Genomic DNA, 23,755 nt, shown 5'->3' on the forward strand with positions numbered 1-23,755 from the left:
GATAAGCTCTTTAGGGCATGGTCTCTTACTCTGTTTGTACAGTGCCTAGCAGAGTGGCAGCCTGATCTTGGGTGGGGTCCCTAGATGCTACCATAATACACATAATAAATGCAGTGCTGGCTGGATGTCTACCTGCAGTAGTTACTCCTGGGGGAATTCTGCACCATTGAGCATGCACGGAATTTATGTCCCCCGCAGATTTCTTTGCTTCCCCTCAGAAAAATGACTTTCTGACAGAGAAGCAAAGGGAAGCCACAAAAGCGGTCATGCGACTCTCCCCAGCAGCATGTTTTGGGTGCCCAGGGAAGCCAGCCGAGAGGTAAATCACTGTGGGGCAGGAGGTGGGACTGGGGAAGACCTGGCTGGTGGCTCCTACCCTTGCGTTAGGCTCAGCTGCTAGTCGGCCGGCTGGGCTGGGGAGGATGGGACTTTCTCTTCCCCTGCATGGCATCCGGGGCCAGGTCAGACCCACCCCGAGATTTCTCCTCCAGCTGCAGGAAGCGCTGCACACTCCCCCCTCCCGCACTTCCTGCACCCATCACTCCTCAGCTGCAGTGGGAGGGATTCCTATAGAGGGAGCTGCTTCCCCATCCATCCAACCCCCATGCCAGACTCCCTCATGCCCTGACCCTCCCCACGATGAGCACCACTCCCCCTGCACCTGGATCACCTTGACGAGCCACCCGCACCCAGATCCGAGCTCCACCCAGCTGCACCTGGATCCCCATCCCACTCCCCCAGCTTCTGGACCCCCCCATAGACCGCCTTGCTGAGCCCCAATGACCTTCACCTGGACCCCCCTGCAGAGTCCCATTACTGTTGCACCCAGAGGTGCGTCTGGCAGGGATGGGAGCGCTGCCATGGATCCATAACGTCTGCACAGTGGACAGCACTGAGAGGCTGCAGGGAGAAGATAGTATAAAATACACGCAATGGCAACCAGGATCATGAGCAGGCTTTTCGCAGACAATGCCTCCAGCCATCACCTCCTCAGATGAACCTGCCCCTCTCTATCCAGCACACAAATGGCACCTTAATTCAGCCCTACACAAGCAACTCTGTTGCAACTCCTGATATATTATGAATACTTGGAATGTGTTCATCTGTGCATACAAATTGCTCTGGTTGAAACAAACAAGGTTTAGCAGGTAATATTTATGCTCTAACATTAAAGCACAAGTCTAAGCTGAAGATGGGTAAGCAGGGGTTCTCCTTTAAAACTGTAGCATAGGTCTGACCTCCAGAGAGGAGCACAGCAGAATTCCTGAGGTGTGACAGGTAAAGTCAGAACACAGGGGAAATGGGAGAATAGGAAAGGAGACAGGGGTGTGCTTGTTCATTTTTATTTTTTTCTTATTTCTTTCAGAATGCAAATAATTGTAGGAATCATATTGCATCATTCCACATTATTATGCAAACTCTGTAAAACAATATTTTTACTATTGTTCTCCATTAAATTGTTCTCAAATACATTCAGATCCTGTGATTTTTCATCTTAAAATAAAACATAAACAGAACTACGTAGAGAGGCAATTTTTCTTCAACAGTAAATATTTTATTTGGGCTCTAAAACCGACAGACTCTAAAACAAGCAAGACACACCAAGTGAAAGTCCTCAGCCTTTATGAACTTTTCATTAAAAAGTCAATCATCTACTCAAATCAAATGTATGGATCATTATATTTTAAAAATATACAGTCACAAATTATTAAGTAACATTGTTTTAATTAGGAAGTACGATACTAAGATATTCTTAGTTTAAAAGTTAAAATTCAAGGACAGGAATGTTTAGCTATTCACATCTAATCTAAATACAGCAGTAGTTGTTACCTGTATTTATAAAGAGCATTACTCCAGTGAATTTAAAGTTATAAAGAGCAAACCAAAATTATTTTTTGAAAAAACATGCAATGGCACTGTTTCTGACAGCTTCAATTAATCATTTCACATACATAAAAGCTGAGCTGTCTATATTTCAGATATTTAGTTATAGCCTGTTATAATTGGTAATACTGTACTTGGCACAGCTGCTTAGCACACACAATATGATAACACTTAGCTGTTATATATATCTGGCATCAGAGCTGCATATAGATTCCTACATTTCAGTTCAAAATTAGGAACTAAAGAGGTGAATGGTGTTCTTTTTCAAGCTCGGGTAAGATACCAATGGGAGAAATGAACACAATCAGGCCACCTGAAGTTTGCTTCTTAGAGATAATAAAGAGAAGCTATAGTATTATTATAAAATGACTACACAATTTTCTTAACCAAATTTCCTGACGTATTCTACCAAAACTCAAAATTCCGGTTGAGATTTTAGTTTTCATGTTCAGTCCATAAGGCATGTTCTGAACAAAAAATTCTTAAGCTTCTGAGTATGGTCCAGGAAAAGACACCAGTGGAAACTTTGCATAGTTTCACTTTTAAGAGTATACATTGTACCACCAATAGGATTTCAGCAAAATCTCTAAAGAAAAGGTATTATTGAAGGCCTGCGCTAAAAATCTTCTTGCTTAAAAAGTTTTTCTCAGATCAGATGAATGGTTATGCCCTGTCTATCCTTCTAGACTGGAATACAACCCCCTTTAAAAAATAACTTTCAATTTGCAAAAATTGGGGCCTCTCTTGACAGAATTTTTCCTGTATATAAATTCTGTGTTTGACTGCATATAAAAACAAAAAAAGAACCTTAAATTATCTCTAATATTAGCAATACTCATATTAAACACCAAATGAAAGCTATATTGAGCAGAATTCGACACGTAAACAGCAGGGAGGTGATATCTAAAACCTCTCCTTTGGTTCACTAATTTTTCTCCTTTTTGGCACTGCATCTTGACTAGAGGAGAGTTCGTACTGATGAACCTACCAAGAGAAAATAGATTGCATTTCAGTTCCCTGTATTTCACAAACCATGGCTCTTTCAGTTGTGTTAGGTATCTTAACATGGAAAAAGAACTTCATAACAAGAATCAACTATATGAAACATAAAGCTGTTCAAAGAATATCTAATCCTTCCAATGACATATGTGCTCACGATTGCAAAGCTTGGGATAATATTTTGATAGTAATCAGTTAAAATACAAGAACTTTCTCATGTACTATTGAAAGGAGTTTAAAAGTTATTTATGATCTAAGGACAAAGGCTCTTTTGTGACGCTGCTTCAAATGCAAGTAAACTTTCCTTAGAAGTTCCACTTTAACATCTAAAGCTAATGTTAAGTAGGTAGTGCACATCATCAATCTGTCAAGACACAAGGTTTGATTCTGATTACATTTACATTAATTTTCACTGATTTAACTCCACTGACTGCAATGGAGTTACTTCTGGTTTATTTAAGTATGAAATAAGACCAGAATTTGGCCCTCAGTCTTTACTTAATTTGTTGTGTTCTTTCTTATCTAAAGTAATAATGTTTGTATATCTCTAACCCTAAACAGTAATAATAATGAAAGGTTTATTTTCACAGACAGATACAGAAGTAGTAACTATGTACTTACCTCCCTTTATTCCGTTTTCCCAATAACAAAAATACTGAATGAGGTTTTGGGGTTGGGATTAGAGAATGCTTATTTAAAAAACTGTTATAGTGATAAACAGCATCTTGAAAAATCACCAGAGCTTTTTGTTTCATATTATGCATTTTATTTTCCATTTAGAGATATTTAATGCTTGCCACTAAATGCACAAAATATAACAACAAATCATTTTGCTTTCTGCATGCAACTTTAAAACTTACAACCTTTTCAGACTCAGACCAAGTTCTCTTCTGGGTTTCTTTAGAACAGTTAGCTACTAAACGATTTTTGCAATGTTCCTGAGCCTGATTTTCACCAACCTTTACAGAAAGAAATTAACTATTAGTTTTAGAAGAAGACTGCAGACAGCTATAAAGCAACACATTGTGGATGCTATTGCTGTTCCCTAACCTGTGTTAAAAATTAATTAAGAGCTTTTCAGACTTGGGACAGGAAAGGCATGATTTTTCTTTATCTTGACATGTAATTTCCTTTCTTGACTGTAAATGATGAAGGCTGTTTCTTTATCTACTGAGACTGGCAGCACTTCTCCCAGAACTCTTATGAGGAAAAGTAATCCATATACAAGAGCTATTCAGGGGACCAAGGGTGAAGTGGCCATGCAGGCATACTTATGTACCCCCGGTCCACTGTGGAAAGCGTTTCTACACCAGCCCCATACAGGCCAGAGCAGAAGGCTGCAAGGGACTCCGGCCAGTAAAGGGGCCAAAGAATCCATGTTTACATGGATCAAGTGTCCCCCTAAACCTTACAAACTGGTGCAGGGGGCTAAGGATACTATTTCAGCCCATAGGCTTATAGCCACTGAGAGAGGAAGGGCACATGGACCACAGAGCAGCCCTGTACTATGCCCCTGGGCTGAGGGTGGCTTGAGGTTTTCACCCCCCAAACTCCTGTTCCACTTCTATAAAGCCCAAATACTCAGGCACCATGTAGGTGAAATGGATTTCAAAACTTTAGCTACCACGCATAAGCATGAATACGCAAGTAATAATGTTTTTTTCAAGATATGTACAAATCACATATCTGTGATTAGAATTCTGGCCCAGTATTTTATAAGAGATATGGAACAATACATTGGATTAAGTTCTCGCCTAGCATAGGTCCACATGGAATTAGGCTGGCAGAGAACATGGCCAAGCAAAGAATACAAATAAATCCTCATGAATCCCTCTGAAACTATACAATTAAAAACCAAACACTGAAGTAACTTTTAGAAATAGGCATTCACTTTTTGACATTAGGAATACAAAGGTGTTGTTCATATTCCTAAAATAAAAAGAGCTAAAAAAAATAATCTGAAGTGAATTCTGGTCCCAAAGAAGTCAATAGGAGTTGTCATTGACTTAAATGGGACCAGAATTTCAATCCTGGACTGTAAATTGTATTTAAGCACATGATTTCATTCTGTATTTGGAATAGAAAGAGTTTGTTGGTTAAAAAAAAAAAAAAAGGATACTGACTGTGTTGCTATGAAATATTTTTCCACTTCTTGTCCTGCCCTCTGACACATCAAGTTCAGATGTCTTAACTGCTAACTGATCAACCTAAAATGGAAAATTAGCATTATTTCAACATAAGAATCCTCTTAGAATTAAGAGGCAAATTAGGATACATAGGGCTCAATCATGCAAGATGCCAAGTGCTCGCCTGCCCCAATCCATCACAGTACTTAAGCATGTGCTTGACTTTAAGCACAAGTCGTCCTATTGAAGGCATGTGCATAAGTACCAGTGCCTGAATCAGTGCCTCCATTTTTTTCAGTTATAGTCAGTCACTGGCTATCACCAAGGGGTCAATTTGAATTTGAGCCTCAAGGATCTGTAAGAGAAGTACTCCTGTTCTGTATTTGCATGTTACTACTCTCAGTGTTGTTTTCAGAGAGTACAATATGAATTGTCACGATTACAATACCCAGATTTATCTTAGGCTTCCATCAACAATTCAAAGCAGAGATTTCTACTGAAGCTAAATGACTATTATGGATGTCACATACTTTTATGAAATTAAAGCCAAAGAGAAATTTTTCCAGATGGTTCTAAGTGGTTGTAGATGGGAGTTCCCAGCCTAGAGATTCCTTTTGATAGTGTTTCCTTGAGTCCATCTCCTAGTATAAAGAGTTGGAGGGTGTTATATTGACAGCAGAATATGAATGGATTCGTATATGTTTTCTAATTAAAATCTATTATACCATCTTTGGAATGTTGCCAGGCTGGACCTTTTGTTTAGCAAGAGAGACTTGAAATCAGTCACAAATAGTTTCATATTTAAAGGTTTGACTACTGCAATTCTTTACTTGCAAATGCAACCAGTAAATAGGTTTGTCAGTGTTAAAAAAATAAGTTTCTAGAAGGAAGAGTCTTTATTAACGATGCTTTATGATGATAGAACTCCCTTCCTTTTCTGCTCATATCACCCAGTCTGTCAGAACTTTTAAAACTGAAGAAACAGCTTTTTGCTACTGCTTTTAATTGATTTTTACAATTTTGAATACTTTAGTCATATTTTATTGTAAAACATCTTGTTCAGGACAAAATATACATGCATTTTATTGTTAATAATTATAGCTATAGCATACAATAACTTTATGTAGAGAGTCCCCATACATTAATTAATTGCTCAAGAGGTCTCAAAATGTTAGTTTGAATAATAAAGAAACTTCACAAAACCCTAGGAAAAGTATTTTAGGAGTAAGACTGGAAGAGAATATAGCTTTTATACCTGAGAATTAGAAACAGGTTTATTCTGGCTTTCTTCAGACCTCGTAAGTTCATTTTCTTCACAAGTTAAACTTAATTCTGTGAAAGTTTGTTAAAACATGTTCTAATATTAACAGCATTTTTACATTTTTGTTTTTAGACATCAGGGTGATATGCATATAATAAATGTGACAGCCAGACAGACAGGATAGCCAGACACTTGGAAAAGGCTCTATTCTGCATGCAAGTAACTATTAACATTAGTGGGAATTACTGTGCCTCATGTCTTTAGCTCACTGGGCCTCAATCTCATTTACACGAAAGCCCCTTTACACTGACAGAGTGCTGTAAAGGGGCATTAGTATAAATGAGAATCAGGCCTACTATCTCCTGTTATTGGAAACAGGCACGTAAAGAGACATACTTATGTCTATGTAACACAGATTTATACAGAATGCCCTTAGAATCTGTGGGCTTGATTCTGCAAACTTGTACTTATGTAAGTAGTCCTTACTAATAGTCCCAATGAATTCACTCACATTAGTTAGGACTAACTCAGAGATTAAGCATTACAGATCAGGCCTTGGGTCTTGCAGTCAGACTGTTGAAAACTCATGACCAGAGCCAACGGGTTTCTGCTGAACTGATTTTATGATTAAAATGTTAGAGCTAAACCTTGCTCCTATCGACTGAAATGGAATCAGGATTTGGCCCTTATGCTTTGTGCCAAGAATTCTGCATCACAAATTTGCAATAACAGGTAGTTGTCTGTTTTACGTCTGTAATGTTTCAGGGGGAAAAGTATTTTTTTAGGTAAAATCTCAAGTGATGTAGTACTCTTCTATTCTAAATATTTAACCTATTTTAACTGATAAGATATAAACAGAACACAGCAAAAATTCAGAATAGAAAAACGAAAAGTGACTTAAAAGAAAAAAGTGACATAAAACAAAAGCATAGCAAATATATTACTAGTATTGTTGTGGGATGAGCTAAAGCTTGTTATAATCAGGGCATAACCACCAACTTCATCCAGGTGGCTGAAACAACAGCAGTAGCACCCAAAACACAGGCAAATGGGAAAAAATTGAGTAGAAGCTGAATCATGTGGCCCAAGGGGTTTCAAATGTAAGGAACTGTTTTTGTCTAGAGAGAGAGAGAGAGAGAGAGAGAGAGAGAGAGAGAGAGAAGGAGGCAGTGAGACTAGAGACCCAGAAGTAGCAAGAAAGCCAAGCAGACAGTGCAGAAGTGCTGGTAATGTGGCCCGAAGAGAAAGCTATGAGAAAAATCTTTTGGGGGCATAGAGTGCTGGCTGGAAAGGCAAGTTTTGAATAAAAAGCAAAGGAATTGTCTCCTGCTGTTTAATTCCTACAGAATTCAGGGAAACAGGACTTTATGTATAATGTTTGTAAAGAAACAAGAAAATCTCTGGCTCTATCAATTTCTTCTCCTAATGGAAACAACATATAGAGGCCTGAACTTTGGCTGTCCTATGGATCAAAAGGGATAACGGTATTAAACTGAGTGTAGAACTATATGTTACATAGTCTACTTCTCATTTCAGCAACATAGGAACCAGGTAGCAAGAGCTGAGCTGTCCTGAACTGTATATTTATTACCTCCAGCTTTTACAGATGTATTTGCATTTTTCTTAACTTCCATTTTATTATCTGCGACAAAATCTTCCTACGTAAAAAAAGAAAAAGAGAGAAGATATTTTAAAATTTTATATTGGATTCTTAATGGAATAAAAATAATCATATAAAAACATTAAACTGAACTAATTAGAGTTGGCCCTAAACTACTAGGAGAAGGGCCCATGTCTTCAATCATGGCATCGTGTAATTATTAACACAAAACCTTAACTTAGTGATCAGGACATGCACCATCCACCCAAAATCTTAAAAGCATGTAAATAGGAAGTTAAGGGAAATTTTCTTATATTCCTTGCCACTTTTATATTGCCTACAAAACTGCCAATAACACACTCCAACACTCCATGAGATATTCACTTCCATCTCCAACCAATACCAAATACCAATCTGCACTCATCTTAAAACTTTAATGGCAACCTCTTACACTCCAGTGTCAACAGTTGGGCACATGTGACTGTCATACATTCCATGCCTGTGGGAAGTTAATCTGCCTTGGTTTTTGCTAAGGTTGCTGTCAAATAAAAACTTCGTTGCAACTTTAAATATGGCACAGCTATTTTTCCACAAAAAATAGTTTTGTCTGTGCTCAGGATTACAAATAATAATTCCTCATGTTTAGGCCCCAATCTTGCAAATGGTCATGCATGTAACATTATTCATGTGACTAGTCCAGAGGTGGGCAAACTACGGCCCGCAGGACAGTTCTGCCCAGCCCCCGAGCTCCTGGCCCAGGAGGCTCGCCCCCGGCCCCTCCCCTGCTGTCCCCTCTCCCCCGCAGCCTCAGCTCACTGCGCCGCAGGGGCAATGCTCTGGGCAGTGGTGCTGCGAGTTCCTGGGGCAGCGCAGCTGCAGAGCCCGGCCTGACCCAGTGCTCTGTGCTGCCCGGTGTGTGGCTGGCTCCAGCAGGGCGGCGTGGCTGCCTGTCCTGGCGCACCCACGCAGCCAGCCACCGGTGCTCCAGGCAGCGCGGTAAGGGGGCAGGGAGTGGGGGAGGGGGGTTGGATAGAGGGCAGGGGGGTTCAGGGGGTGGTCAGGGGCCAGGGGTGTGGCTATGGGTCGGGGCGGTCAGAGGGCGGGGAACAGGGGGTTGAATGGGGGCAGGCGGTCCGGGGGCGGTCAGGAAGGAGAGGAGGGGTTGGATGGGGCGGCAGGGGGCAGTGAGGGATGGGGGTTCCGGAGGCAGTTAGGGGACAGGGAGAAGGGGTGGTTGGATGGGGCAGGGGTCCGGAGGGGCAGTCAGGAAGGAGAGGGGGGTGGATGGGGAAGTGAGGGGCAGTTAGGGGTGGGGGGGTCCAGGGGCAGTCAGGGAGAAGGGGTGGTTGGATGGTGCAGGGGTCCCCGGGGGGCAGTTAGGAAGGAGAGGGGGGGTTGGATGCGGCAGCGAGGGGCAGTCAGATGGGGCAGGGGTCTGGGGGGGGCAGTCAGGAAGGAGAGGGGGGTGGATGGGGAGGTGGGGGGCAGTTAGGGGTGGAGGGTCCAGGGGCAGTAAGGGAGAAGGGGTGGTTGGATGGTGCAGGGGTCCCGGGGGGGCAGTTAGGAAGGAGGGGGGGGGGGGTTGGATGCGGCAGCGGGGGGCAGTCAGATGGGGTGGAGGGGTTGGATGGGGCGGCGGGGGGAAGTCAGGGATGGGGGTTCCGGAGGCAGTTAGGGGACAGGGAGAAGGGGTGGTTGGATGGGGCAGGGGTCCCAGGGGGCAGTCAGGAAGGAGAAGGGCGGTTGGATGGGGCGGCAGGGGGCAGTTACGGGAGGTCAGGGGACAGAGAGCCGGGGGGTTGGATGGGGCAGGAGTCCTGGGGGCGCTGTCAGGGAACAGGGAGGGTTGGATGGGGCAGGAGTCCCGGGGGGGCCGTCAGGGGGTGAGAAGCAGGGGGGTCGGATAGGGGGCAGGGGCCAGGCCACACCTGGCTGTTTGGGGAGGGACAGCCTCCCCTAACCGGCCCTCCATACAATTTCTGAAACCCGATGTGGCCCTCAGGCCAAAAAGTTTGCCCATCCCTGTCCTAGTCCATTAAGTTCATTTATGTTAATCATGTGCATAAGTGTTTGCAGGATCAACGCCTTACATAGCAAGAAAATCCAAAGTTAGACACAATCTCCCACCTACTACTACGATGCTGCACAAAATTTACCAATGCTAGTAACACTATATGTCAGTTTATGATATAAAATGAAGTATAACTTGTTCAATTAAAATAACTGGGGAGATGATTTATAGACATAATGTAACTGAGTTGGAATTTATCCAGGACACCATGACTATCATATACTCCCTTCCATTTTATGAAACATTGTATGGGATTTCAGATTTAAAAATTTTATTAAAGCTAATGTTAAAAAAATTATATAATACATAGGTTGCAAAAAAAGTGTCTGTACATCTAGGTACAGTGCTTACATTATCCACACCTATAAAGTTAGTTTTTAAAAGTCATATGATACATAGAGTAAATAATCAGCAATAACCCAAATTTAGGTGAATAGATTAAACAATACAGTTTAGATATTAGAATCCGAATACTTGGGTACATCACTCATGAAAAGTTGTACAGAGATTTGGTTGTGGAAAGCAAAATATAACAATGAGTGGAGAATGTCCCTCAGTAATTGAGAATTAGGTAGGTTGTCCATTTAGAAAATACAATCCATGACGAAAGTATTTCAGTTACTTTCCTGATGGCACTTCTCATTGGCAACTAAAGATACTGCAGCCCATCAGCACCATACTGTTGCACTAGTTCAATGTAGATCTCTATTACGAAAATAAAAATAAACTGATTGCCCCAGTTTGAGCAGTAAAATTAAGAAGAGAAAAAATCTAAACGACTGTATGTAATTTTATCTGAATATCTTCGGCAACTGAATGTTTTATTAAAACTTTGCAATAGTGGACAATATAAATGGTTATTGACCCTTTTCAAGAGAGTTCAAATTGTAAAACATTTTAGATATAAATAGCATGTAGCAACGTCTGAGCCCTTACATTTATTTGCTGGTCCTGTTCTTCTGGATCATCTTTGTCTAGTCTGATTAATTGCGTAGGCACCTTAGAGTCTCCTTGCTTTAGCATGTTTTTATCAATATTTTCCATTCGTTCTCTCTCAGTTGTCACTTTAACTTTCAGCATATGAAAAGGGGTTGGCACCTCACCCACATTTAGGTAAATAGGCTCTCCCTCAAATATCATTGTGTCACAATCACCCTCTTTAAAACCAGGAGGCTGGTAATCAGGTGGTGTAACTGCAGAAAATAATTCAGGAAATATGCTGCTTTAGGATGAAGTGTGTTCTTACTCTTGGGGAAAAAAAATTATATGTATTTGAATGAAACAGATTTTTTTTCCTTTGAACAAAGAACGTTACCCCAAACCACAGGCTTTTTATTTATTTTGTTCCATTTTTTATATTCCATATTCAGTTTGTACTAAATAAAACCTATTTTTCTACACAATAGAAAAGAATCTGATTAGAACATTTAATATGCACAAAAAGATAACCTCAAAAAAACAATTACTGGTATAAAACTGTGATATATTTAAAAAATTTAAGTTACAAAAGCCATTTAAGCGGTATACAAAACTAGGTCTAACTTTCCCATCAAGAGTTTGGTCCTTATTTAACCTTTGAAATACACTCCTGTGTTTTCCTTAATAAAAATGCATCATGTTCAGAATGCTTCTGAAAATTTCACACAGTCAAATTTCTCACTGTTTTAATTTCCAAATGAACATACTGAGCTGCAGTTTTTAAATATTGAAGGTGAAATCTTGACTCCACTGAAGTCAATGGCAAATCTCCCAATGATTTCAATATGGCCAGGATTTTACCCCAGGAACTCTGAAAATTCAGGACTATGCAGAGGTAAACACATATGAGAAAGCTAACATCTGTTTACCTTTAACATTCATAAAAATTATATGAAATGCTGTTTCAATCATTTTTAAATATTTATTTATACACTAGATAAATCAAGATAATGTGGAAACAGTACCTTCATCATAATAAAAAAGCTTCATAGTCAAGCAGATATCATTAGGTAAAGGGCCCAGATTCTGCATCAGAACATAAATCTTACGAATGAGGAGGATACTTGCTTTCTTGGTGTCTGTACATGTGATGTTGGAATCATTTCCTTTATTCTTACTAGGAATGAACAAAGTATTCAGATCTTTTATGGGAACGAAATTGTTTCTAATGTTATAAATATACTGTTAATTACTTATAAGTTACTATAAATATTTCAGGCAAGTGAATATCACACTATTAGCTAGGTAAATCTTCGTAAAGTAAATTAGACTTGTGCATTCTCAGCACATCTTAGGATCAAGTCCTAAATCAGGAGCTTCAGCTAGTTATGAAACCCACTACTATACTTTATTAGAGAGAAAAGGCAGGTGAAAGAAAATCTTTTATTGGACCAACTTCTGTTGGAGAGAGAGACAATCTTCGAGTCACACAGAGCTTTTCTTCAGGTCAGGGAAAGGTACTCTGAGTCAGTGTCACTGCAAAATGCAGGGTGGAACAGATTGCTTAGCATGAGTAGTTAGCACTCTGACTGCACACCACTAGTTGTCATCTCCCCCCACCCCACTGAAACTCATTTGGGGTATCCTCAACTACAACCCGTTCTCAATGGGGATCCCATCCTGAAAGAAATCTTTCTTGAAGCCCCACTTCTGGCCTTCAAACTACCCCCCAACCTCTCCAAGCTCATCAGAAGCAAGCTCCCCACAGACCAATACACACCAACTCAAAGTGGCACCAGACTCTGCCAGAAGAACAGATGCAAAACTTGCAAATGTATCTCCACTGCTACAAGGATCAACACCCCCCCACAACATAGACCCCTACACATGCCTATCACAATACTAGATGTGTTGGTTAGTCTCAAAGGTGCCACAAGTACTCCTTTTCTTTTTGCGAATACTAGATGTGGTATACTTCATCCAGTGCACTAAATGTCCCAATAACAACTATGTGCATGAAATCAGACAATCACTATGCTGTCAAATGAACTCACATGGAATGATAAAAGACAAAAACACCGTATCACCTGTGGGTGAACAGTTGTCATAAAGTGATCGCTCTATATCTGACTAGGGCTGTCAAGCGATTAAAAAAATTAATAGCAATTAATCGTGTGATTAAAAATTAATTGTGATTAATTGCATTGTTAAACAATAATATAATACCATTTATTTAAATATTCTTGGATGTTTTCTACATTTTAAAATATATTGATTTCAATTACAACACAGAATACAAAGTGTACAGTGCTCACTTAATATTTATTTTTGATTACAAGTATTTGCACTGTAAAAAAACAAAAGAAATTGTATTTTGCAATTCACATAATACAAGTAATGTAGTGCAATCTCTTTACCATGAAAGTTGAACTTACAAATGTAGAATTATGTACAAAATAAACTGCATTCAAAAATAAAACAATGTAAAATTTTAGAGCCTGCAAGTCCACTCAGTCCTACTTCTTGTTCAGCCAATTGCTCAGACAAACAAGTTTGTTTACATTTGCAGGAGATAATGTTGCTCGCTTCTTGTTTACAATGTCACCTGAAAGTGAGAACAGGCATTCTCATGGCACTGTCCTAGCCAGTGTAACAAGATATTTACATGCCAGATGTGCTAAAGGTTCATATGGTATGATGGGATAACATGATTTTGGCAATTAATTGATCTTTAAATATTCATGGTAAATAGGCCCAATGGCCTGTGATGGGATGTTAGATGGGGTAGGATCTGAGTTACTACAGAAAATTCTTTCCTGGGTATCTGGCTGGTGAATCTTGCCCATATGCTCAGGGTTTAGCTGATCGCCATATTTGGGGTCAGGAAGGAATTTTCCTCCAGGGCAGATTGGAAGAGGCCCTGGAAGTTTTTTGCCTGCCTCTGTAGCATGGGGCACGGCTCACTTGCTGGAGGATTCTCTGCTCTTTGAAGTCTTTAAACCATGATTTGAGGACTTCAATAGCTCAGACATAGGTGAGAGGTTTTTCGCAGGAGTGGGTGGGTGAGATCCTGTGGCCTGCGTTGTGCAGGAGGTCGGACTAGATGATCATAATGGTCCCTTCTGACCTTAGTATCTATGAATCTATGTCCCTTCGTGCTTCAACCACCATTCCAGGGGACATGCGTCCATGCTGACGATGAGTTCTACTCAATAACAATCCAAAGCAGTGCGGACCGATGCATTTTCATTATCTGAGTCAGATGCCACCAGCAGAAGGCTGATTTCCTTTTTTGGTGGTTCGGGTTCTGTAGTTTCCGCATCAGAATGTTGCTCTTTTAAGACTTCTGAAAGCATGCTCCACACTCCGTCCCGATCAGATTTTGGAAGGCACTTGAGATTCTTAAATCTTAGGTCAAGTGCTTTAGCTATCTTTAGAAATATCACATTGGTACCTTCTTTGTGTTTTGTCAAATCTGCAGTGAAAGTGTTCTTAAAATGAACCACATGTGCTGGATCATCGTCTGAGACTACTATAACATGAAATATATGGCAGAATGCAGGGGACATACAATTCCTCCTCAAGGAGTTCAGTAACAGATTTAATTAACGCCTTATTTTTTTTAACAAGAGTCATCAGCATGGAAGCATGTCCTCTGGAATAGTGGCCAAAGCACAAAGGGGCAAATGAATGTTTAGCATATCTGGCACATAAATACCTTGCAATGCTGGCTACAAAAGTAGGAGTGTTCCCAGCAGATCGAGGGAAGTGATTATTCCCCTCTGTTCGGCACTGGTGAGCCCACATCTGGAGTAGTGCGTCTAGTTTTGGGCTCCCCACTACAGAGAGGATATGGACAAATTGGAGAGTTCAGCGGAGGCAACGGAAATGATTAGGGGGCTGGGGCATATGACTTATGAGGAGAGGCTGAGGGAACTGGGATTATTTAGTCTGCAGAAGAGAAGAGTAACAGGGGATTTGATAGCTGCCTTCAGCTACCTGAAGGGGGGTTCCAAAGCGGATGGAGCTCGGCTGGTCTCAGTGGTGGCAGATGACAGAACAAGGAGCGATGGTCTCAAGTTGCAGGGGGGAAGATCTAGGTTGGATATTCAGAAAAACTTTTTCACTAGGAGGGTGGTGAAGCACTAGAATGGGTTACCTAGAGAGGTGGTGGAATCTCTATCCTTAGAGGTTTTTAAGGTCCGGCTTCACAAAGCCCTGGCTGGGATAATTTAGTTGGGGTTGGTCCTATTTTGAAAAGGGGATTGGACTAGATGACCTCCTGAGGTCTCTTCCAACCCTAATCTTCTGTGATTCTAAGAAGAGGGCAGCATTATCTCCTGTAAATGTAAACAAACTTGTTTGCCTTAGTGATTGGCTGAACAAGGAGGAGGATGAGTGGACCTGTAGGCTCTGAAGTTTCACATTGTTTTGTTTTTGTACACTTTTTGATTTCAGTTACAACACAGAATACAATATATATGAACGTTTAGAAAAACATCCAAAATATTTAATAAATTTCAATTGGTATTCTATTGTTTAACAGTGTGATTAAAACTGCAATTAATCGTGATTAATTTTTTTACTTAATCGCGGTTAACTGCGATTGACAGCCCTACTTTTTACATTTTTAATTATTTGTCTTAATATATGCAAATTCCTAAATCTAGACAGCACTTTTAAAAAGTACTAACCCCAAACTATCTCTGTGTGTGCACACTTGTGTAGGGGAAACCAGAAAAGGGCAGACAGAGGGCACTGTGAAATCTGTACGTTAACTAGCGTACTAAGTAATATATCCTGCTAAAATGGTAATGTACCTTCAAGATAAGTACATCTGGAAAGTATGTTTCCTTACTGAACTTAATCTTAAGATTCAGCTTCCAAAATCAAACAACCAGTAAGAAATTACACCAATATGTTAGCTCAACCTATTCTAGAAAGATATTGTTAATTGCATAGCAGAGAGAAACCAGGAGGACAATACCTGGTGAAATCCATTACCGGCCCATTGTTGGTGTATTTGAATTTGAACTGATAACATTCTGTAACTGTCTAAACACAAAACACAGTAATTATGGATCTAACACATACAGTATCAATTGTTAAGAAGTGAAATACGATATTGTTTCCTGTTTCCAGAAATATACTAGCCTTGCATGCTTTTTAAACTGATGTCTACATGTCAAACAAAAGTTAGAATCCATCGTTACAATGACATTTCCATGGATTATAGCAGTGGTTCTCAACCTATTTATCATTGCGGGCCACATTGTTACCTTGGCCGCAGGTTGAGAACCACAGCGCCCCCCCCCCCCCAAACCCGTCCAGCAGACCCCTATGCCCAATGCCCCAGCCTGCCTACAGACCCCTCCACAGAGTGGGACCAGGAGCAGGCCCCAGGCGTGGGGCCGCAGGGCAGCCCCTACCCCCCTGACGCCACCACGCAGCAGCCCTGAGCCCAGACCCTGCTTGGCGGCAGGACAGGGCAGCCCCGAACCCAGATCCCACCACACGGGGCAGAGTGGCCTGGCAGCCCCGACCCTGGACTCCACTGTGCAGGGCAGAGCAGCCAGGATCCCGGGCATGGGGGCTGGGACCCCAGACCCCAGCCAGAGATCTGGACCCCGTCGTGCCAGGTGGTGGAGCAGCCTGCAACCCAGACACCATGGGCCCAGCGGCCTTTAGCACACAGCTGCACCACAGCTGTGTGCTAATTGGGCTACATGCAGCCCACGGGTTGAATACCACTGGATTATAGCTTTCTAATGTTATAATGATTCATTCTGACTTTTTTTATGCATGGCTTATTTATACAATTGTTGTCGCCATCAAATAAAATCGATGTCAGTAGTCTCGTCCTGCAGCCATATAATAAAAGAAAAAACACAAGTTTGAGCTGAAGTTTTTTAAAGAAAATTTTCAGTTCAAATTCTGTAATATTCTTAGTCACTGTCCAACAAATTTCATATACACCATACAGCACTAGGGTGACACCCAGTGGCTAATAAGATTATGTTTTGCTTGAAAGAATTCATGGAATTTACTGTAAAGAATTAGAAAGAAACTCCTGAGCTGTAGCTCACGAAAGCTTATGCTCAAATAAATTTGTTAGTCTCTAAGGTGCCACAAGTACTCCTTTTCTTCTTATGGGCAGTTAATTCCATAATTGTTCACTATGGGATTTTTTGCACTTTCCTTTGAAGTGTCTGATGCTGGTTACTGTCAGAGACAAGATACTGGCCTAGATATCAGGTATGGCAATTCTTGTGTTAGGATATAACTTCTTTAGATAAATAATAGAGTGCATTTGGACGAAATGTGAAATATTCTATCTGCCTGTATATGCAAATTTTAATGTGAATGTTACTATCATCAGTCAACCTTAAATATTATATTAAGCTTACCTGAGGGTCTTCTGCATGGGTGTAGACCTATATTTTAAAAATAAATAATATAAATATGAAAATAAATAAAATAAATACAGTGTATATAAATACACTTATTTTGAAAATTGTGTAAACATTTTAAAGATACTTACTGCTAGGACAACCATTCTTAGCTGTTTAAAATATAATTAAGGAAAGAAAAACAACAAATAAATTAAAATAATCCTGCATACTAATTTATAGTGCAGATTCAAAAAAACAAAATAACAAGTGGAAATTAGGACTCTGGTTTAGGAAAACATGTTTACATCCATCTCTGTGTAACAAAGGATATATGCATGTGCTTAACTTTAAGCAGATGCTTAAGTATCATTGACTTCAGTGCTTTGCTGAATAGGAATGCTTTCCTGAATCACGGCATCAGAAATTTTTCCAAAGCCATATATCAGTCATCTAGTGCCAGATCCTCAGATGGTATAAACTGGGCAGAAGTCTTTACCACCAAGACTTATGGATCACATCCTGTGAGATGCTGAGCACCTGGAACTGCCATTAATTGTCACATCTGGCTAAACTGAAGTTATTTTGTAAACAGTAGCCCCAAAACCATAAGAGGCAGCTATTAGAAGTATACAAATGCACAATGTTACAGTATATTAAAATATAACAAAATTATACTGGAAGACTTACATATTTTTTCTGCAAAGCATCATAGCATCCTAACATCCTGCAAAAATCAAATAATATTGTCTATCTACTACTAATTACCATTTTTATTTGCTTCTGATTACATAAAAATTCCCACAAAACAAAAAGAAATCGTGTCAAACCAACCTGATAGCTTTCTTTGACAGGGTAACAAACCTTGTGGATGGGGGGAAGCAGTAGACATGGTATATCTTGACTTTAGTAAAATTTTTGATACTGTCTCGCATGACCTTCTCATAAACAAACTAGGGAAATGCAACCTAGATGGAGCTACTGTAAGATGGGTGCAAAACTGGTTGGAAAACTGTTCCCAGACAGTAGTTATCAGTGGTTCACAGTCAGGCTGGAAGGGCATAATGAGTGGGGTCCTGCAAGGATCAGTTCTGAGTCCGGTTCTGTTCAGTATCTTCATCAATGATTTAGATAATGGCATACAGAGTACACTTATAAAGTTTGTGGACAATACCAAGCTGGGAGGGGTTGCAAGTGCTTTGGAGGATAGAATTAAAATTCAAAATGATCTGGACAAACTGGAGAAATGGTATGAAGTAAATAGGATGAAATTCAATAAGGATAAATGCAAAGTACTCCATTTAGAAGGAATAATCAGTTGCACACATACAAAATGGGAAATGACTGCCTCGGAAGGAGTACTGCAGAAAGGGATCTGGGGGTCATAGTGGACCACAAGCTAAATATGAGTCAACGGTGTAACGCTGTTGCAAAAAAAGCAAACATCATTCTGGAATGATTTGCAGGAGTGTTGTAAGCAAAAAGACAAGAAGTAATTCTTCTGCTCTACTCCACTCTGATTAGGCCTCAACTGGAGTATTGTGTCCAGTTCTGGGCACCGCATTTCAGGAAGAATGTGGACAAATTGGAGAGTCCAGAGAAGAGCAACAAAAATGATTAAAAGTCTAGAAAACATGACCTATGAAGGAAGATTGAAAATATTGGGTTTGTTTAGTCTGGAAAAGAGTGAGAGGGGACATGACAACAGTTTTCAAGTATGTAAAAGGTTGTTACAAGGAGGAGGAAGAAAAATTGTTTTTCTTAACCTCTGAGGATAGGACAAGAAGTAATGGGCTTAAATTACAGCAAGGGAGGTTTAGGTTGGACATTAGGAAAAACTTCCTAACTGTCAGGGTGGTTAAGCACTGGAATAAATTGCCTAGGGAGGTTGTGGAATCTCCATCATTGGAAATTTTTAAGAGCAGGTTAGACATGCACCTGTCAGGAATTGTCTAGATAATTAGTCCTGCCACAAGTGCAACGGACTGGACTAGATGACCTCTCAAGGTCCCTTCCAGTTCTATGTTTCTATGAAAATGAAATTCTTGTGTTTGTACTTCTTAATTTTACCACTACAAAAGTAATTTTTCATCCTGTTGATAATAGGCCACTTTAATTGAATTGTCTCTACCCCCTACTTGGTAAGACAACTCCATCTTTTCATATAATACTATATAGATCTTCCTACTGTATTTTCCACTCCATGCATCTGAAGAAGTGGGTTTTAGCCCATGAAAGCTTATACCCAAATAAATTTATTAGTCTATACGGTGCCACAAGTACTCCTCGTTGTTTTTGCTGATACAGACTAACACAGCTACCACTCTGAAACCAGTCTTATATACAAGATACTTACTAATACATATTCAGCTACAGATTTTTAAAAGCTGAACTCTTCTTTTCTGTCAAGCTTGAGAACATAATCCTCAAATTTAAAAGTCACAAAAATACAACAGATGTAATGTTAATGAAAATATTGTATCCCAACTTCGACCACTAAAGAATGAGGGAACTTTGGGCAGTCATTTATACCAGTGAAAATATTCTGATTTGGTAGCATTTTACATCCACTTTGTACTGGAGAAAATGACTACAACACAAGATGCAGAGCAACAAAGAAACAGATCTTGAGAGAACCGTGAGAACAGGCAACAGTGGATATAGGGACACACGTTCTTAGCATGAAAATAATTTTTGCATTAACCTGTTTTACCCCAGTTCAGCAGGATGCTTATGGATGTGCATAACTTAAAATGTTAATCATCCCATTGGCATCAAAAAGACTACTCACATGTTTCAGGTCACAAACACGCTTAAATACCTTGCTAATATGAGTTCCAAGATCGTAAATCTTTCCATAAAACCAAATGTGCAAGTTAAGCCCATTACATGGTACTGAAATGTATAAATTCTGATTTTTCAATGTGCAAAGTCTGTATACCAAAACAGTAAATACTAAGCATTAAATACATCAAATGACCATTACTCACTAACAGGGAGCGAACAATTTTTCTTTGACTAGAGAGCTAATTTTGAGATTTGACACATTATAATACTGTTATGTATGCTATAGAATCTACGTACCATTTCACCAACTGAGTGGACCCAGGACAGTTCTTGTCTTCCCTCAAAATTTTGACACAGAGGTCTGAAACAAACAAACAAATTTTAGTTAGAAAATTACAGATACAACACTAAAAAAATTACATTAGCTTAAATAAGCTCTCTAAAATTATTTGTCACAAAAACAAAGAAATATCTTAGGTCAAAGGAATCTGAGAAACAGTATGTTACCATCTAGATATCTTGTTCCATAGGCACATTCTGGAAAAATTCCTCTTAGGTAAGTAATGCAGGATACTGATACTGCTAGGAGTCTCTTCACCAATATCAAAGACTGCTGTTCAGTACATATTTTATTAGGAAATGTTACTGCACTCTAAAATTTAAAGAGAAAGAGAGGGGAATAAATCTCCAGTATGCAGGGGGGGTTATTTTCATTCACTTGCCTTTCAAATATTGAAAACAAATAAAATGTTTTCTCACTAGCCAAATGTACACAGGTCTACTAATTTTATTTTATTTTAATGTTAAAGGAACTAACATGAAGCATTTTTCAACAAATAATCTCCATCTTTCTCTTGTTCACCTCCCTTGCTGAACATCATCTATGTTATGCTATGAGTCAACAGTGTGCCCTTGTTGCCAAGAAGGCTAACAGCATTTTGGGTTGTATAAGTAGGAGCATTGTCAGCAGATCGAGGGATGTGATCATTCTCCTGTATTCGGCATTGGTGAGGCCTCATCTGGAGTACGGTGTCCAGTTTTGGGCCCCACACTACAAGAAGGATGTGGAAAAATTGGAAAACGTTCAGCGGAGGGCAACAAAAATGATTAGGGGGCTGGAGCACATGATTTATGAGGAGAGGCTGAGGGAACTGGGATTATTTAGTCTGCAGAAGAGAAGAATGAGGGAGGATTTGACAGCTGCTTTCAGCTACCTGAAAGGGGGTTCCAAAGAGGAGGGATCTAGGCTGTTCTCAGTGGTAGCAGATGACAGAACAAGGAGTAATGGTCTCAAGTTGCAGTGGCGGAGATTTAGGTTGGATATTAGGAAAAACTTTTTCACTAGGAGGGTGGTGAAACACTGGAATGGGTTACATAGGGAGGTGGTGGAATCTCCTTCCTTAGAGGTTTTTAAGGTCAGGCTTGACAAAGCCCTGGCTGGGATGATTTAGTTGGGGATTGGTCCTGCTTCGAGCAGGGGGTTGGACTAGATGACCTCCTGAGGTCCCTTCCAACCCTGATATTCTATGATTCTATGATCATTACTATCATATAATGATAGCCTCCAATTGTGTAAAGAGTAACACTTTAACTTTTTGCACTGTAAATAGTTCTATTGACTTGAATGTGAACATTCACTGTTCATAAAGCACATGCTTAACTCTTTGCAAATTGAGGATCTTAGTGTTTAACTGAACCCTGTGATGTTTTACAGCTGTGCATAGTTCAATGAGACTACTTATGGCAATAAGAACTGCTCCTGAATAACTTCTGTTTATACAGGAACAAATTATATGAATCTGAAATACTTTTTTCAAGTTTAATTAGCTGCAGGGGTAATTTTGGACAATAAAACAGTCCTAAAAATAATTACTTTGTATTCCTGACTGCTGAAATCAAGTGTGCCAAAAATACACTGAAATAAATTGAACCATACCATAGAATTTCTCTGCATCTGGGCAGTTGCCATATTGTCAGTCTTTTCCTATCTGTTAATAAAATTGGGATGTTAGTTTGCACTCTGGTGACACATACACATGTAGATCCTGTCCATTCAGTTTTCAGAACACAGGCCCAGATCCACCAAGGTATTTAGGCTCCTAGGTTCCATTGAAATCAATACAAGTCAGGAGCCTAAATGCAAACCTTTACTTACGTGAACAATTTTTATTCATGTACGTAATCCCATTGATTTAAGTGTGACTACCTACGTGAATAAGGATCACTCATGGGAGTAAAGATCTACAGTCTTTAGCCTGGTTTAAGTACACACTTCAGCTGACATAACTACGTCAGGGGTGCCATGAATGCAGGCAGAATTCCCTAGCATAGACACAGCTATACTGGCAAAATGCACTTTTACCAGTATAGCTTGTTTTGTTCAGGGGAGATGATTTTACTAATGGTACAAAACACAGCTGTGCCGGTATAGCTGCATCCACACTAGGTACTGTCTACACTAGAAAATTATATCAACTCAGCTACATCACTCTGGAGTTTGAAAGATCCAAACCTGAGTGACATAGTTAAGCCAATCTAGGTCCCTGTGTAGATACTGCTAGGTTGATGGAAGAATTCTTCAGTGGACCTAGCTACTGCTTCTCAGAGGGGCGCATTACGTATGCCAACAGAAGAACCCCCTCTGTCAACCTAAGTAGTGTCTATGCCAGTGGTTCTCAACCCCTGGCTCGCTTGCAGCCCAATCAGCACACAGCTGTGGCCCATGTGACATCCTCAGGGCCACACAGGTGGTATATATATTGTGTGGTTGCAGCCCACATAACACACAGACAGCTGCATATATGGCCCACAATGATAAATAGGTTGAAAACCATTGGTCTACGCTGTAATGTTTCACGTGTGGCCAAGCCCTAGAAGTGCTTTGCCAGCATAGTATGCAAGTAAAGGGCTCCTAGTGTAGTTGTGGCCTTAGGCCTGGTCTACACTTAAAAATTAGATCATCCTAGCTACATCGCTGAGGCCTGTGAAACATTCCACATCCTAAGCCGGGGCGGACAAAATTTTTCGTCCGAGGGTCACATCTGGGTATGGAAATTGTATGGCGGGCCATGAATGCTCTCAAAATTGGGGGTTGGGGTGCGGGGGGGGGTATCCGGCTGGGGGTGCAGGCTCTGGGGTGGGGCTGGGGGGTTGGGGGAGCAGGAGGGTGCTCTAGGTTAGGACCAAGGGGTTTGGAGGATGTAAGGGGGATCAGGGCTAGGGCAGGGGGTTGGGGTGCGGGAGGGGAGCAGGGGTGCAGGCTCTGGGCGGTGCTTACCTCAAGCAACGCCCAGAAGCAGCAGCAGCACGTCCCCCCTCCAGCTCCTACACGGAGGCGCAGCCAGGCAGGTCTGCACACTGCCCCGTCCGCAGGCGCCACCCCCACAGCTCCCATTGGCCACAGTTCCTGGCCAATGGGAGCTGCAGGGGCTGCGCTTGGGGTGGAAGCAACATGCAGAGCCCCCTGGCCGCCCCTACGCCTAGGAGCCGGAGAGGGGGACATGTTGCTGATCCCAGGAGCCACACGGAGTGGGGCAAGTCCTAGGCGGGAGCTTGAGGGCCAGATTAAAATGTCTGGAGGACCGGATGTGACCCTCAGGCTGTAGTTTGCCCACCCCTGCCCTAAGCGCTCTAATTAGATCAGCATAACCACCCGTGCCCAGCCCCGCGCAGGTTGGCAGAATTCTTCCACTGACCTAGCTACTGCCCCTCAGGTAGGTA

At 40.9% G+C, this 23,755-nt stretch overlaps 1 protein-coding gene across 1 annotated transcript; it reads right to left on the minus strand.

Moving 5' to 3' along the window:
- Nucleotides 1-2,787: 2,787 nt before the first annotated feature.
- On the minus strand, nucleotides 2,788-22,004 carry HORMAD1 (HORMA domain containing 1). Its single transcript, XM_074938496.1, has 14 exons — nucleotides 21,972-22,004; nucleotides 20,543-20,687; nucleotides 20,333-20,396; nucleotides 17,939-17,975; nucleotides 17,401-17,421; nucleotides 17,267-17,293; nucleotides 15,847-15,914; nucleotides 11,885-12,036; nucleotides 10,878-11,134; nucleotides 7,862-7,928; nucleotides 6,265-6,341; nucleotides 5,007-5,090; nucleotides 3,744-3,842; nucleotides 2,788-2,868 (listed from the first exon to the last, which is right to left on the minus strand). Exons 1-14 carry the CDS (start codon nucleotides 22,002-22,004, stop codon nucleotides 2,788-2,790), a joined length of 1,212 nt encoding a protein of 403 aa, XP_074794597.1.
- Nucleotides 22,005-23,755: the final 1,751 nt, after the last annotated feature.

The sequence above is a fragment of the Natator depressus genome, chromosome 24 (assembly GCF_965152275.1).
Source record: "Natator depressus isolate rNatDep1 chromosome 24, rNatDep2.hap1, whole genome shotgun sequence".
NCBI lineage: Eukaryota > Metazoa > Chordata > Testudines > Cheloniidae > Natator > Natator depressus.